Genomic DNA, 15,548 nt, shown 5'->3' with positions numbered 1-15,548 from the left:
GCTAATTTTCTGTCCAGCTATTTATATTGTGCATATGAGGTGTTCTTTATTTGTGAGTATTGCCTTATGCCTCAGGATAACTGTAAGAAGTTCCAGGTAAGCACTACAGGGATTCCATGGCCTATATCAAGAGGGAACTCCCTTTGCTTTGTACCATAGCCTATAGCAGAATGCTTGACTTGCCCTTGCTGAGCAACACAATACTGGATGTAGTCTCTGTAAAGTACTCCCCAATGCAATTTTATTCTCAGAAGAGACTACCTTCAAGGTTTTCACTCCAGAAACTCACTAAGAATGACCATCAATGGAAATTCTGAGGTTTCAACAATAACCTCACTGCAACAAAGCCTTTTTCAATAACTAGGTATCATATATTTTTCATTTTTAGTTGCAAGTTTTACCTCCAAATTGTTCTTTGCTAGTACAGAGATCAACCCCTGCTTCCAAAGACTGCCAAAAGTATCCTCAAGGACATGGTTCCTAGGATGGAGGGGGTCATTGATTTTTAATTTGTAGGTGCAAGTTTTACCTCCAAATTGTTTTTTGCTAGCATAAAGATCAACCCCTGCTTCCAGAGACTGCTGAAACTATCCTCAAGGACATAGCTTCTAAGATGGAGGGCACTACAGTAGGCTCTGATGCCCTGATTAATCCAAGTATCTTTCGTCTTCTTGAAGTCCATTCAAAGAGCTTTTATAAACTAGCTAATAACTTCACATGCTTGAGTCATTCCTCCAAGGCTAGAGGCACTAGCAAAGCCCTTCGTTGAGTGAGTCGGTAGAGCTTCGGACTGTCACTCGATGGGCCCGAGTTCAATTCCCCCGGCCAGCTGATGAAGAGTTAGAGGAATTTATTTCTGGTGATAGAAATTCATTTCTTGCTATAATGTGGTTTGGATTCCACAATAAGCTGTAGGTCCTGCTGCTAAGTAACCAATTGGTTCTTAGCCACGTAAAATAAGTCTAATCCTTCAGGCCAGCCCTAGGAGAGCTGTTAATCAGCTCAGTGGTCTGGTAAAACTAAGGTATACTTAACTTAGAGGCGCTAGCCAGGGGTTTCCAACCAGCGGTTGAAAACTTTTGGAACCACAGATTTAGACTGCACAGAAAATTAGTTTACTCCAGAGATGCTTAGGAATTTGGATTCGTACTCATAAATGTTCAACAGGAGATACTTCTACTTCTGGACTGTGTCTGGAAACAACTGCTACTGCAAATACGGCTATTATAAAGTAAAGGGGTTTTATGTGAAAAAATAAATCTTATTTTAAACAAATTATTCTGTAGCAGAACATAAAGACCTTTCTATAACACTGCTTTGTTCAAAAAAATAAATAAATTCTGAACAGATTTTTAACAAAATCTCAGGTCTTGTTGCTAGGAATTATGCACAGTATAAAAAACTACATGGCACAATGAAACTAATCATTTTAATTATTAAATACTTAAGAAAGAACAACACTCAACCTCTTCAAGCTTCTCCGAGTATTGCTTTACGCCTTCTTCATCACCTTGGAAGCAATAGTACAGGACGAGGTAACAGAAAAACAGTGGCCATTCACATTCAATTTTCTCAAAGACTTTCAGTTCCCAAGGCTCGTAGTATAATCGATTTGCATCCTGGAAGATTCAAGTGTTAACACAATTACCTTGGAAGTATCTGTATTTTTAATAGTGAAGTTCAAGCTGATTAAATTAGATACCGATGCAATCTCGCAAGCAATTATAATCTCGTCTAAATTCATCCACACAATGCAGATGCTAAACTAAAACATTTAGTTCAGAATGTAAAAAAAAAAAATTAATTGTTCATACTCACTTCCTTGGCTGTTTTGTAACCATCCCTGAGAAATCTTTTGCAACCATATTTTCCTTGTAATTTATCAACAATTGTTGCCTTTGTACTTCTGATGAGGAGAGGGTCATCAACAGCAAATGCTGGAAAACCAATGACAGAGAGAAGGCCACTGTCTACTTCTTTGCTGTTGCTTTCACGAGGTAACATGGACTAAGGAAAAATAGAAAATAACTGCCACTACCATAGAACTACATAGTTTAAAAGTTCCATTTCAGTTACATAACCTAATACAGTACAGAAACACAAAACTTTACAATTCTATTCATAACATAGTGACAAAATATCAATAAACATTATTAGCTAAAATACTTTTTTTACTCAAAGACAGTCTAAACTTACATTTGGGCTATGTTCCTGATTATACAGAACCATCAGTTCATTTTTTAAGCCAAGACCTAAGAAATTTCTCTTATCCTTGATCCTGTGTGTTCATATCCACTAGTATATTTTGAGTCCCCATAACTGATTGATTATCGATTATCAAAATGCACTAAGTGTTTAATTTTATGTCTCCGTTAATGTTAGGTTTTAAGATTAAAATATAAAGGTAATATAAGGTGTGTGTGTGCATCGAGTTAGGGGAGAAGGAGAATTCCTTGTATTTCCTTTCAATGTACAGTACTTTATTATGCTGACATTTCAGGACCATGTGTCCCATTTTCAAAGATAGCTTTGAAAATGGGACACATGGTCCTGAAACGTCAGCATAATAAAGTACACTGAAAGGAAATACAAGGAATTCTCCTTCTCCCTAACTCAATGCTGTCCATCAGGTTTAAAGCAAAATATATATATATATATATATATATATATATATATATATATATATATATATATATATATATATATATATATATATATATATATATATATATATATATATATATATATATATATATATATATATATATATATATATATATATATATATATATATATATATATATATATATAATATATATAATATATATAATAAATATATATATATATATATATATATATATATATATATATATATATATATATATATATATATATATATATATATATATATATATATATATATATATATATATATATATATATATATATATATATACTCTCATGGTCCCCAGGGCTCCATAAGACAGACTAACCAATTACAAACAATTCTCTTATAGTTGGTCTCTGCCAGAATAGTGCTGGTTGGCACAGTGATAGAATATAAAGGACTCAGGAAAGGAGGACTATATCTCCTGTCCTACAATGATTACCTAGGCTCTATGTCTTGCACAGCTGTGACAACAACATAAGTCAGCACCATCTTCATTGCACTCTGGTCTGTCCAAGAGTTTACTTGTCCCAAGGTTGTGCTCCAGAAATTGCATTCAACTATGCATATTTTCACCCATGTTAAACGAATCAAGCTAAGTATTTAGTTTTAAGACCCAATGAAAAGTTTTAGTTTCTTAAAATTTTAATGGGCAGGCATATATTTGTTTATATATATTACTCAGCTGAAAAAGCTGAAACCATTAAGAAAAGTTGTTTTGTAATGTGGTATGTTTAAAGGCGTCAGAAATATAAATTTTCAGAATTCTGTTTCATATTTCATTTAACCATCATATTACTTTGTAAGCATTTTTTCTACCTTTACATACAATGTACTATTTCATTAGTAGTAAGCATAAGCAAGGTGATTTTATAATTTAGAAAAATTTGTAATTTATGATAATTTAGCTAAAAAAAAAAAAAACAAATTTGGAGGGTTGCAAAAAACTTTGTTTTACATTACAGTTGCTACCTTAATAACATAGTACTAATAGGTAAAGAAAACGCATTTGCAAACACCATCACTAAAAATGTCACTTAAATATTAGGAGATACATCAAAGGGCTGACTGTAGAGCTTTAAATCTGGATAAACACAGGTTTGGGTTTGCTAAAATATGGCTGGTGAACATTCTCTGCCTTGAGTTTATATACAAGGCATGTATAAAACTTAACAAAAGTTGCACATAATACCTGGTACCACATTTCCTCTTAAATGTGGTTTGTTAACACTATCTAGAACTTTAAGATGTTTTTAAGGGGTTCTGGAGGGGTTTTCAATACGTAAACTTTCAATTAGCATGAAAGGGCTAAGAAACATAACCATTATGTATGTCGAGGAGTCATTGTACATTTTCTTACTGGATTTTATGTGACCTACTAAATAACTCATTCAAGGTTTCCTTCATTAATTACTTGGTAGCAGCAGGCTGTGTCTTCCCAGTTCCTAATTAATCCTCCCTTCCTTAATGAATGGCAGGGTTTTCTGTGGTACTGGCTTTATGCTTTGATAAATGGGTAGGTACATATTTCCCTATCAAAAGTTTTTGTTTCACCTATGACTAATCAAGTTCCTGCCCATTTCAAGGCCCCTTGTTAACCCTCAGAACTTTTAGGCACAATGCAATCATTTACTGGAAAAGTTCCTATCCATTTCGGCTGGCCTAAAAATTCAATCTAGGGGTTTATGAGTTTTAGGATCATCTCATTACAGTGGCTGTAAACATTATGGACTTGTCATCTAACAAATGTAATAAAAAAAATGAGCTATTCAACCAATGACTTTTAAAAGGATGACTATCCTCCATTCACCTCTATCCTTACAACTAAGACAGCACATCAAGTAATTCATTTTGCCACCTGTTGGCCTGAGGAACCAAAGATCATGCACCAACAGCTAGAACTAGAAGGTTTCTCCTTTCTTTTGCAGTGTGTCTAGGAAATCTGGTCAGAATAATTAAAGGATATATAAAAGCCATTGGTTTGTACTGAGAAAATTAATTTTGTTTTCACAAAATGTTTTCACTTTAGCCATTATAGTTAATGGTAACTGAATAGTTGCTAAAATCACCCAAGATACAATTAGCAACAGAAGAGACATCTGTTAGATTGAGACTTTTGTCTCATTTCCCAAAAGTAACATTGTACAATATATGTGGTGGTATCAGAATGCTTATTTATGCATGCATCAACTCAAAATGTAACGATGCTGCACATTGTATTTATAAAATGACCTTATTTTCTTTGAGTTGCATTTTTACTGGAAGAACAATTAATAAATAACAAAACATCACAAAAAACACCATTTCAGGAAACCATTATTTTTAATATGAATGTTTCAACTTGGTCCTTACTTTAAAAATTTCTTCTCTCCTAAATTTTTAGACCCAAAGCCTTAATCTATTCTTCATCTTAGATCTTGAGAGTATCCAATTAGAAATCCTCCTGCCTTTTACATATACATCCTCTTCAGCAAGATAAAATACTGACCTGCAAAACTGCTTGACATTTTTGAGCTTCATCAGCCAATACATGAATAACACTTGCTGGACCTCCTCTTGCTCCAAACAGATCTAATTCATTCATGGCTTCTAGAGCAGCCTTTGCCAGGCCTATACTTGATGCATTGAGTTCTGGCAAGCCATGGTTGGTCTTGTCACCGCGCTCCCAAATTCCATAATCCTGCAAAATTATATACATCTGTCTTCACAAAATTCTCATATGCTATGAATGAAATCATGAGATGCAGCTATGACACTCAATTTCAAATTTAAGGACTAAAAATGAGATCCAGCTATGAGGTTCAATAACAAATTTAAGAACTTAAAATATCTCATGAACTGTGTCACTGACATGTTCATGATTCCAATGTATAACTGCTTAACCAACAAACACAGCAATACAGTCACAAAGTCTATCACAACTTATTTCAGGAAAATAGTGAGTTAATGACCTCTACAGTGAAATATCTTGGAAAACTGAGCAATAAATTATCTAATGTTATTACAATTTCGAAACTTCATGTCCAACTTCAATGTGGTGACAAATAAGGGGTCAGCAAACAATGAAACAGTTTGTGGTAAAAACTTATGTCTAGTTTCTGAACTCTTAGGCATCACATTTAGAATGTTGCCACAAATCACATCCTAGTTAACTGAAAGACCTGGAGCAGAAATAAAAATATGCTTTGACAAATCCATGGAATACACTTTATATAATGAACTTCATATACCATAATTAAACAATGACAGCTTTGATTTCTTCCAGAGTACAGTAAATGTAGGAAGAGAAGCAGCAATGTTATGAGACAAGGCAATTTTCTTAGGCATGTGAATTAAACATATGAGGCACAACACGTCTAAGGAAACCACAGCATTACCAAAACCAACTGTAATATACAAGAATACAAGTATCTGAGAAAAAGGTATATGAGAAAACCATAAGGTTAACAAACATTGACCAAGAATCTGGACACCATATATTTATATCTTGCATATACCAAAAACACTTAGCCTGATATAAAGAAATGAATGTTACCTATAAAACATTCCTGAAATGTGAATAGAACTGCTGTCTTGAATACTTCTCCTCCTCCAAAATGTCTAAATAAACTAGATCTGACAATCAGTTCAAAATTAACTTACGGGAATGCAGTATGCTGATTCGATGTAAAAAACCAGATTCTGTATAAATGAAACTTCATCTAGATTGAAGACAATTTGCAAGCCTGTAAAAGACAGTAAGGTCACTTAATAAACATGTAAGATGAAATTAATACTCGTCAGTTTCAAAAACAGACGATTTAAATTTACAGTCCTTTAAAATCAAAGCACTTTGAAGGGACCACATGACTACTAGTTACAGCGTAAAATTCCATTCCCTAGCTCACTTGGTAAACAAACAAAACTACTTAAAATGTCACTCAATACTTACCAGAAGCTGTCATCTGCGCCAGCACAAGCAAAAATAGTGATGTTGCATCAATCTGAAGATGACCCCATTCTCCATCTCCAACTACCATTAAGCCTGTTTTGGAAGAGTATTTTGCATGCAAGGAATCAATTGGTGCCTGTGTCTGCTTGAACTGTTCAACTTTTTCCTTCTGTTGCATCATTGCTGTCAGAAGACCCCGCATCAGCTTCACACAGCTCTTGAAAAAATAGAGAGAGAAATGTCATATGTATACTCTAAGAAAAAGAGGAGATATCATGAATATGCTCAAGGCAAGTCAAGTAAATAAACAGAACAGGGACATCCTTGTTCAACTGTCCTTGTTCTTAAATTTAAATGCTTCAAAATCCTCAATGTGTTCCTCACTTATCACTTAAGAGCAACCACTGAGCAGAATAAACAATGGGCAAATCTAATGTTTCAATAACCTCTGCTCATCCAGACAAATTCACTTGGAATAGTGCTGTAAGAATACGGATAGTCTCAGTGTGAATATCTTGTGCCAATTGGTTTAATGGTGTCCAGGGGTTTAAGGAAAAAGGATATATTCATCTTGTCTTTGTTGTCGGGTGTGTAGACACAATAGTTATAACATGTTGCTGATTCAAGACAACAAAAATGTACTGCCGTGCTAATTCAAAATTTTTTTCTGGATCGGGGTCCCGTGTCACCCGGTGAAATAGTCCATTCAGCACTTATTTCTAGGTAATTCCGTTGCTAGATACCAGAGAAAGCTAAATGAAATGCTGGAGTTACTACCCCCAGAGCGAGCTCCACTAGATGGAGTCGTGTATGGAAAAGGGTGAACTACAAAAACACGGAACCTTATCCTATAGAGATTCCCAATGTCAAAAGTCCCAACGAGAGAGGTGCCGATACAAGCCCATGCACTACTCGTGGACTGTATACAAGGCAACACTAGCCGCATTCCATTTCTAGCACGTTTTTCGTTCACACGTAATTTCGTTGTGATCCTTATTTTGTGCTCTATTTTTGGTTTTTATGGCATCCTCGCAAGGTTCTTCTTCAATTACTTGAGTACCAGTGTTTTGTTGTTTTTAGGAGATTGAGGCTTCTTATTTTCCTTTAGTTTAATAATTAAAAGAATTTATAACTGCCCGTCTCGATCTCCTCTCACGTCATCTCTTGACCTCTCTTGGTCTTGGATCGGCATTTTTGTTTTGTGTTTTTATTTGTATCCCTTTTATTTGGGATATTTTACCATTAATGATCCCTATCTTTAGTGGGTTTGATTAATTTTTGTTTGTTCTGTACCCATTTACTACGAGAAGTGCTGTTTAGCGTTTAGGCTACGAGCTACCCCTCGGGCCCATTCGCTTTTATCATGACTTCATTACGAGAGTGATTTTATTATGGTAGTGATGTTTAGCGTTTAGGCTACGAGCTACCCACTTGGGCCCATTCGCTTTTATCATGGCTTCTTTACGGAGTGATGTTTAGCGTTTAGGCTCTGAGCTACCCCCTCGGGCCCATTCGCTTTTATCGTGGCTTCATTACGAGAAATGTTGTTGAGCCGTTTAGGCTACGAGCTTCCCCCTCGAGCCCATTCGCTTATTATCGTGGCCTCATTATGCTTTATTTTTGTCACTCACTTCTCTTAGCCTTTGGGATCTTATTTTCATTGGTACTGTTACGGTTTTACTTTGTTTTCATAATTTTTGTTTATTTTGTGAATTTTGTGTTCCTTCCTGATCAAGTGCTGTCTTGCTGTTTAGGCTACGTGGTTCCCCCTCAGGCCTATTCGCTTCTTTATTTTGGCTTTATTTTTGCCTTGTTTTAGACTCACTTCTCTAAGTGTATGGGAACATGATTTTCATTGTTACATTTAATTTTTGACCTTGTGCTTGGATGCTTTTGAATTTTGGGATACTTTCATTTAACTGGAGGTCGGTCATGTCCCTTCACGTCCATGTCGTGTTGGGCCTGCCTATCCTCCTACATGTACCTTACAGACAATTTTTGTTTTATTATGATTTTTTTTTTTTTTGAGTTATTTGTAGCCTTTACCCCTCTCCTAGGCTTCCTTCCTTTACATCGCCTCAGTTAGGTTAGCCTAGGGTTGGCTGTAACACTTTTTTCCCTTCGGGAAAAATTCGTTTAGAGGGACGATCTCGATCTGTACGTATGAGTTTCATGTCGGTGATCTCGTTCTGTACATGTGTGTTTTATGTCTGGTGCTTCCCTTTGTTTGGTTTTGACTTGGATATATTGCCTACGTCCACCCTCTCCTGTTTCGGCTTTTCACTTACGCTAGTGTTCCTAATAAGTTAAGCTGGAATAGCGAGGGTTTACCTGCGTAGCCTATCCTAGTTCAATCCTTCTTTGGACTGCTTACCAATGGTGACCAGGAGTGCTCTCCCACTCCTGTTCACACTTCTTTTACCGACTATATATATGTTATTTTGTGGTTTGAGAGTCCCCTTCTCTCCCTTTTATCCTTTGCTCTCTCTCTCCCCTTGGTTTGTTTTCAAGTTTGTTAACTTTCCAAGGCTTGAGAGCAATTATCCTTATTTTATGTCATAGCCTAAATCCCCTCCCTCTGCATTGATTGATTGTCCTTCGGTGTGTCTGAGTTGGCACTCCACCTGGACCTGGAGGTGACCAGGAGTGCTCTCCCCACTCCTGTTCACACTCCTTTTATCTTTCATTGCTCTCCTGGCCGTTGAGGTTTTGCCCTTCCTCTCTTTTCTCTCGCTCTTGTCGTGCGACACAGCTTACATAGCGAGGGGATCTATGAGAATCTCTGGGCGCCGGGAGTGCTGTCCCACCCTGGTCGCTGCTTTGGGTTACCAACCTCCTGGCCTATCCTTCCCCCTTCCTTTTACGTCGACTATTTCCCTTCGTGGTGCTTCCTACATGTTCGCACCTCACTGTTGGGATCTCATACGAGGCCAGTTAGCGTTCTCCACCTAACTGTCTTCTGCTTTATTTACTTTCGGCGTTCCCCCTCCTTTTGCTACTACCTGTTCGGTGTTTCGTTATCTTGTTGGGCGCTCTCCTTGCTTACTGCTCGGGGCGGTTTTAGTGTTTAGCGGTGGCGTTTATTCCCCCACCGCTATCACGCCGTTCAGGATATCCTCCTCCGGGGTTTTCCTCTCTTGGCTCGGAGTGCGCCCACTTCGAACAGTTCGTAACCTTCCCACATTTTGTTCAAACATGATAGCTTCGAATGTTCCGTTGACTCTGTTTTTATGTCTATGAGTTTTGTCCTGTTAGCCCGGTTTTCTCTCCGGTTTTCTCCGGGGGTTTTCCTGGTCTGACTAGGCTTTGGCTGCTACGGTACTCTGCTCCGGCATCCGTTCCAGCATGCCTTTTCTTATACGTTTTCGACTGGTTTTGTCAAGTGCAGGAATGCTCCGCTATCCTACAACAAACCAGCGGTCACGGAGTCTATAGCTCCCATTCCGGTGCGCAGTCTGTTTTGGATTTATAGTTTGCACGGAAGGTTATGAAGTGCGCTATGCTCTCCTCGAGCAGGCTTCTTGATGAACCCGTAGGTTTTATATATACCTGTCGGTTTCGTCTCCGCCAAACTCCGCCTCATGTGACTTATTCTTGACTCTGAAGGTTGTAAAACGCGCTATGCTCTCTCCGAGCAGGCTACTTGATGAATCCGTAGGTTTTATTTACACCAGTCGGTTTTATCGCCAAAGCGCCGCCTCCTTTGGTTTTATTATTAGTCGTTTGGCACCCGGCAGGTTGCGTTGTACGCTATGCTCTCCCAAGCAGGCTACCTGATGAATCCGTAGGTTTCATATATACCTGTCGGTTTTACCTCCGTCAAGCTCCGCCTCATGTGGCTTATTAATAGTCGCTCTTTCGAACTCCGTCTCCGGGCGGGATTCTCGTTAATTCGGTAGGTTTCATATAAACCTATCGGTTCTCCGCCTCTTGTGGCTTATTAATAGTTAATCTTTCGGTGTTTGGGCTCTCTCCGGGCGAGATTCTCGGTGGATCGGTAGGTTTCATATACGCCTATCGATTTCCTCCGCCAAACTCCGTTTCCGGGCGAGATTCTCGGTAAATTGGTAGGTTTCATATACACCTATCGGTTTTTCCTTCGCCAAACTCCGTCTTATATAAATTATTGATAGTTGTTCCTCCGGTGTCTGGGGTTCTAATTTTCCCCCTCCTGGAGGCCGGCTGCAAGTCTCGTAACTCTTCGCTTCAAGTTAATTGGTTACGGAGAGTTTTCTGAAGACGTTGCGGCCTTCTGTCTCGTTCTCGGACCTGTGAACATCGTCCCGGAGCGATAAGTAGGTGCGGGAATAATTGAGACAAGCCTTTTCCGCTTAGCTCGGAATTAGGTGAGGCAAACTTTTCCTTTAGGGGATTCGTTACCTTCTCATCCCTTTTTCGACGGTTCCTGGTCTACCGTCCCTAAGGTGAAATCAGTAAAAAAAAAAAAAAAAAAAAAAAAAAAAAAAAAAAAAAGACCACCCTTTTTTAAACCAAGAAGACCCGCTCGGGGCCCCTCAGGACGTCTCGGATCTCTAATCCGGTGCCATCTACGAGTTTGGCCTCGTCTTCTGGAAAGGGACACGGCCCAAGCAAAGCAAAGGCGGTTACCCCTCCTTCCTTTGTTGAAAACTCTTTTACGGGTCTCCTTATAAGGAGCTCGTTATGAGGGTCATTGTCAACCTATTAACTAACTATCTACGTCATGGTCCATGCCTTCCCTTTCCCAGGAGCTTAAATCCCAAGAGATTAATCTCAAGACTCATTGTCAATGGATCACCTGTTAAGTCCTGCTCCGTTCCCGAATTCTATCGTTCGGACATCTCCACCTCTTTTCCCCTCCAGTCTGGGAATCTTGGTGCCTTCCCTTTATGCTTCCCAGCATGAAGGCACCCTCCTGTCGGGGTGTGGGCACGGAGGTTGGTGGAAGGGCATTTCTTCCCTTCCGGTCTGGTATCCTCTTATCCGGGTTTTACCAGACTGTCAGAACGAGCATGGTATCTGTCTGGCAGGATCCATAAGTGAGCCCTCAGCTAGGGGCTGGACACATCGTCTCCTGAGGACTCTAACGGAGTGGCAGGCGGAGAATTCCAAGTTCACGCCAGCTGTGGGGTCTTACCGTGCTCTCTTGGAGAGCCCTGTTTCTTACCCTTGTGCTCCGAATGTAGCCCCTCTTATCAACAGGCTTGTTTTGAAAATGTATCGCTGAGGCATTTCCGGAGACAGATATCACAGATACATTCACAGTGAATCTTCTAACCCGGACTACGCTTCTAATTTATTCAGCGTACAGCTCCTAAGCTTCGGAGTCAATTTTCGGAAGCTGAAACAGGGTGTAAGTCAGGCTTGCCCGTTCCGCCTTGAGCTGAAAAATCTTATGAACGGTTTCACCTGGAGAATTAATCTTTTCCCCAGGTGGGCGTTGTTACGGCCCATCTGGGGCTACTATTGTTACCCAGAGCCTCCGTTCTCATGGGTGTCTACCCTACGAGCAGAACGGTCTGATCTTGCCGGGACCTGCCTAAGTCCGGCAAGAAGTTCATGTAGTTCAAGAGCCCCCTGCTCAGGCGGTGGTGCAGGCTCTTCAGGTCTCTGCCCTAGACAGCCGTCAGCTCTCACTCCCAGCCTCCACCTCGATGTGTGCGGGTTCAGCCAACACATCAGCCCCTTGTAACGCCCGTGTGTCTCTGCCTCCCCACGGAAAGAGATAGCAATGCCCGCGGGGTTTTCTTTGCTTTATACGAAAACCTACGGAAAAAATTTTCACTAGACATTTGGCAAGAGGCTCTGACCCTCAGGGTTATCATAGAGCAGGGATGCATCCTACTCCTCTCCGAGAAATTGGGAAGGCTTTCGCTTCACGGGAGGCAATCAAGCCTCCTCCCTGTAGTATTTCTCATATGGGTGGGAGGCTGTACCATTTTCGGGGCCACTGGAACTTCAGTTCCTGGGCCCAGAGTATAGTTATCAGGGCCCGGGGTGGAGCTGGACTGTTGTTCCCAATCAGGTTCAATCAGCCTCCGGCCAGAGTTCTGGGGTCTTTGCGAATGGCCTGTCAGGCTTTTTCAGTCTGCCAAGGAAGTTCCCTTCCACTGGAAAATTTTTCCGGGCGTGTCCCGTTTGTTTTCCTTATTCATGCGGCAAGTCTCGGTTGCTTACAGTCTTGTGGATTCGGATCCTACTGCGCCGTGGAGCCGTAACCACCTCTATAGACCTTTCCGACGCTTCCTTTCACATCTTGGTTGCAGAAAGGTCCTATCCCTTCTGGGATTCAGACTCGGGAGCAGGCGTGCCCCTTCAGGTTCATGCCCTCCTCAATGTGGCTCCAGAGTCTTTGCCAGTTTGAACAATACCGTAGTTCAACAGCTCCGGTATTAGGAGGCTATGCTAGCTGCATATCTAGTTGCCTGGCTCATTTGGGCACCCAGCGCCGGGAATTGCCTGAGGGCGCCGGTCATTATGATCGGTTTCTAGAGTCTTTGGGCTTCTAAGTAACCAGGAAGGAATCCCCACCTGATTCAGGAGGGTAGCCTTCCGTAGTTATGAATCCAGTGGAAGTGGAAAGAGTTAGCAAGGGCATCTTATCATTTCATCATCTCAAGCATACCTCTCCCGTGCCCAAGAAAAGGTCCTGGTTTTCTCCAGTTTGCTTCAGTGACGGTTCTCCTTCTGAAGTCAAAGCTGGAGTTTATGACCGGGGTATGGTGGAGTCAGGGACGTGTCTCCTTGATTCTTCCTACTTGAATAGTGGCCTCCGGCCTTGCACGACTGTCAAGTGCTTACCGAAGTCAGTTCCTCTCCAGCTTTCCCCTCCGGCCTCAGTATCCCACACCGTCACCTCTCTGGCGGGTGAGGTGGTTATTTTTGGCCCAATGGAGTACATGGTACTTAGTCGGTCACGTTCCGGCAGTTCCATATCAACGCTTTGGAGGCGGTGACAGTCTTCCTGTCCTTGGAAACTTCTTCCCCCCCAAGAGGTTTCCTTTTAGGCTGGTTCTGAACAAAACAGCAATAGTGCGCTGCGTAAACAGGTGGTTTGGACTCGAATTGCTCCGTTCAGGTTATGGTTCATTCTTCTCCATAACCAACAGGCAGGTGCCTCTGTCTACCACCCTTCGTAGGGGTCCAAAAGGTCACTGCTTTTTCCCTATCCAGGGCCTCCCCCCTGGTGTCGGAATAGTCCTTAGGCGGAGCGTCATTCAGGTAGTCTTGTGACCTTTTCCTGGGCCTGGAAGTAGGTCTGTTTGCAACCCAATTCAGCCACAAACTATCAAGCTGTCCCGTCTGGTATAAACTCAGCCTGCGTCAGCCCCCTCAAACTCTGATGTCCTGGCTTTGTGGTCTTTGTGAATCTTACAGTTTAGGAGCAAACTGATATTGGTCCTGTTATTACTGTTTTCCTGAAATCAGTTAAGGGATCCTACTCTACTGCAGTATGGTTCTGCAGTTAAGTAACTAGCACTCTTCACATAGTTTTCGAAGCTATAGTACTGATGCGACCGCATTGGCCTCGAGGAAAGTGTTTTGTTGGAACCAGACTCACAGGCCCTTAACTTTCATCCCTAAGGTCTGTGTTCGTCTAAGAACAGTACTCCGTCCACATTCGGTTTCCTGGTCTTTGAGTAATGTATCGGAGTTAAGCCGGTAACCAACAATCACCTTGTTCTTATCTTTCCTTGTTAAGGAAGTCCCAAAAATTTTTAATCAGCTTAGCTTCTAGTGTTAGTTTTCCTGTACTGTCTGCCCTGTCTGGTGGAACCAATCAGTTTGGTTTGTCTGGAACCAATCAGTTTGGTTTCCCCTCTTCAGGGGTAGTGTTGTCCTCACCTAATTCTCTCTCATTTTCGGTGGTCACCTTGGAAAGTACTCCCCTTTTACAAGGTCTGTTTCTGTGTCCAGTTTTCTCTTGCAGGCTTTTTTAGACAGGACCTCGCAATTTTGTCAGGTCCTCTCCTTTAAAAAAAGGGGGCACTGTCATTGGGTCTGCTATTAGGCAGGAAGTATTTTCTTAATACAAGCCTATTCAGGTGCTATTCTAAGCTCATGATCTTAGACGGTGACCACTTACATTATTTTCATTACATGAACTTAGAGGACCTTACTTATGTTCAGGGTAGAATTCTCCTAGTTTTCAACGTTTCTATTTAAGTCTTTAATAGCATAAGAATGATGTTTATTTCTCTGTTACTATTTCACCGGGTGACACGGGACCTGATCCAGAAAAAGGATTTTGACAAAGGAAAAATCTATTTCTGGAGAGGGGCCCGTGTCACCCTGGTGACCCACCCTGTTTTTCATTCTCTCCCTCCTTGATAAACTTCATTCTAGTGAGGTGGGTGCTAACATGGAATGCGGCTAGTGTTGCCTTGTATACAGTCCATGAGTAGTGCATGGGCTTGTATCGGCACCTCTCGTTGGGACTTTTGACATTGGGAATCTCTATAGGATAAGGTTCCGTGTTTTGTAGTTCACCCTTTTCCATACACGACTCCATCTAGTGGAGCTCGCGCTCTGGGGTAGTAACTCCAGCATTTCATTTAGCTTTCTCTGGTATCTAGCAACGGAATTACCTAGAAATAAGTGCTGAATGGACTATTTCACCGGGTGACACGGGCCCCTCTCCAGAAATAGATTTTTCCTTTGTCAAAATCCTTTTATTATTATGATTATCATTATCATATCATTAAAGACAAGGCTAAGCCTAAGGTGGAAAAGAAGAATGTCACAATTCCAAGGTCCCAAAATGGGAAAGCAGCCAAGTACGAAAAAGGAAATAGAGAATAAATTAACTTGAAAAGAAAAAATGAAAAATAAAATGATAAATAACAACAAATAAGATCACTAATAAAACAAAATAACACAAAAAAATAAACTATGAAAGGAGATTCATGTCAACCTGCTCAAGAAAAAAACATTTAGTATAAAAAACTACTGAAAAAGTTAAAAAAATCT

General features: G+C 40.6%; 1 protein-coding gene across 14 annotated transcripts in view; it reads right to left on the bottom strand.

Annotated features, from left to right (window-relative positions):
• LOC136831460 (probable phosphorylase b kinase regulatory subunit alpha) overlaps nucleotides 1-15,548 on the bottom strand; it is a 239,786-nt gene that overhangs the window by 202,253 nt on the left and 21,985 nt on the right. For all 14 annotated transcript variants that reach the window (XM_067091940.1, XM_067091944.1, XM_067091947.1 and 11 more), the window contains exons 3-7: nucleotides 6,600-6,816; nucleotides 6,311-6,393; nucleotides 5,157-5,348; nucleotides 1,819-2,007; nucleotides 1,467-1,619 (exon numbers count right to left, since the gene is read on the bottom strand). In XM_067091940.1, the coding sequence (XP_066948041.1) occupies nucleotides 1,467-1,619; nucleotides 1,819-2,007; nucleotides 5,157-5,348; nucleotides 6,311-6,393; nucleotides 6,600-6,816 (834 nt within the window). The remainder of the gene's footprint in view (nucleotides 1-1,466; nucleotides 1,620-1,818; nucleotides 2,008-5,156; nucleotides 5,349-6,310; nucleotides 6,394-6,599; nucleotides 6,817-15,548) is intronic.

Source organism: Macrobrachium rosenbergii, chromosome 48 (assembly GCF_040412425.1).
Source record: "Macrobrachium rosenbergii isolate ZJJX-2024 chromosome 48, ASM4041242v1, whole genome shotgun sequence".
Taxonomy (NCBI): domain Eukaryota; kingdom Metazoa; phylum Arthropoda; class Malacostraca; order Decapoda; family Palaemonidae; genus Macrobrachium; species Macrobrachium rosenbergii.
This window is presented reverse-complemented; position numbering and strand designations above follow the sequence as displayed.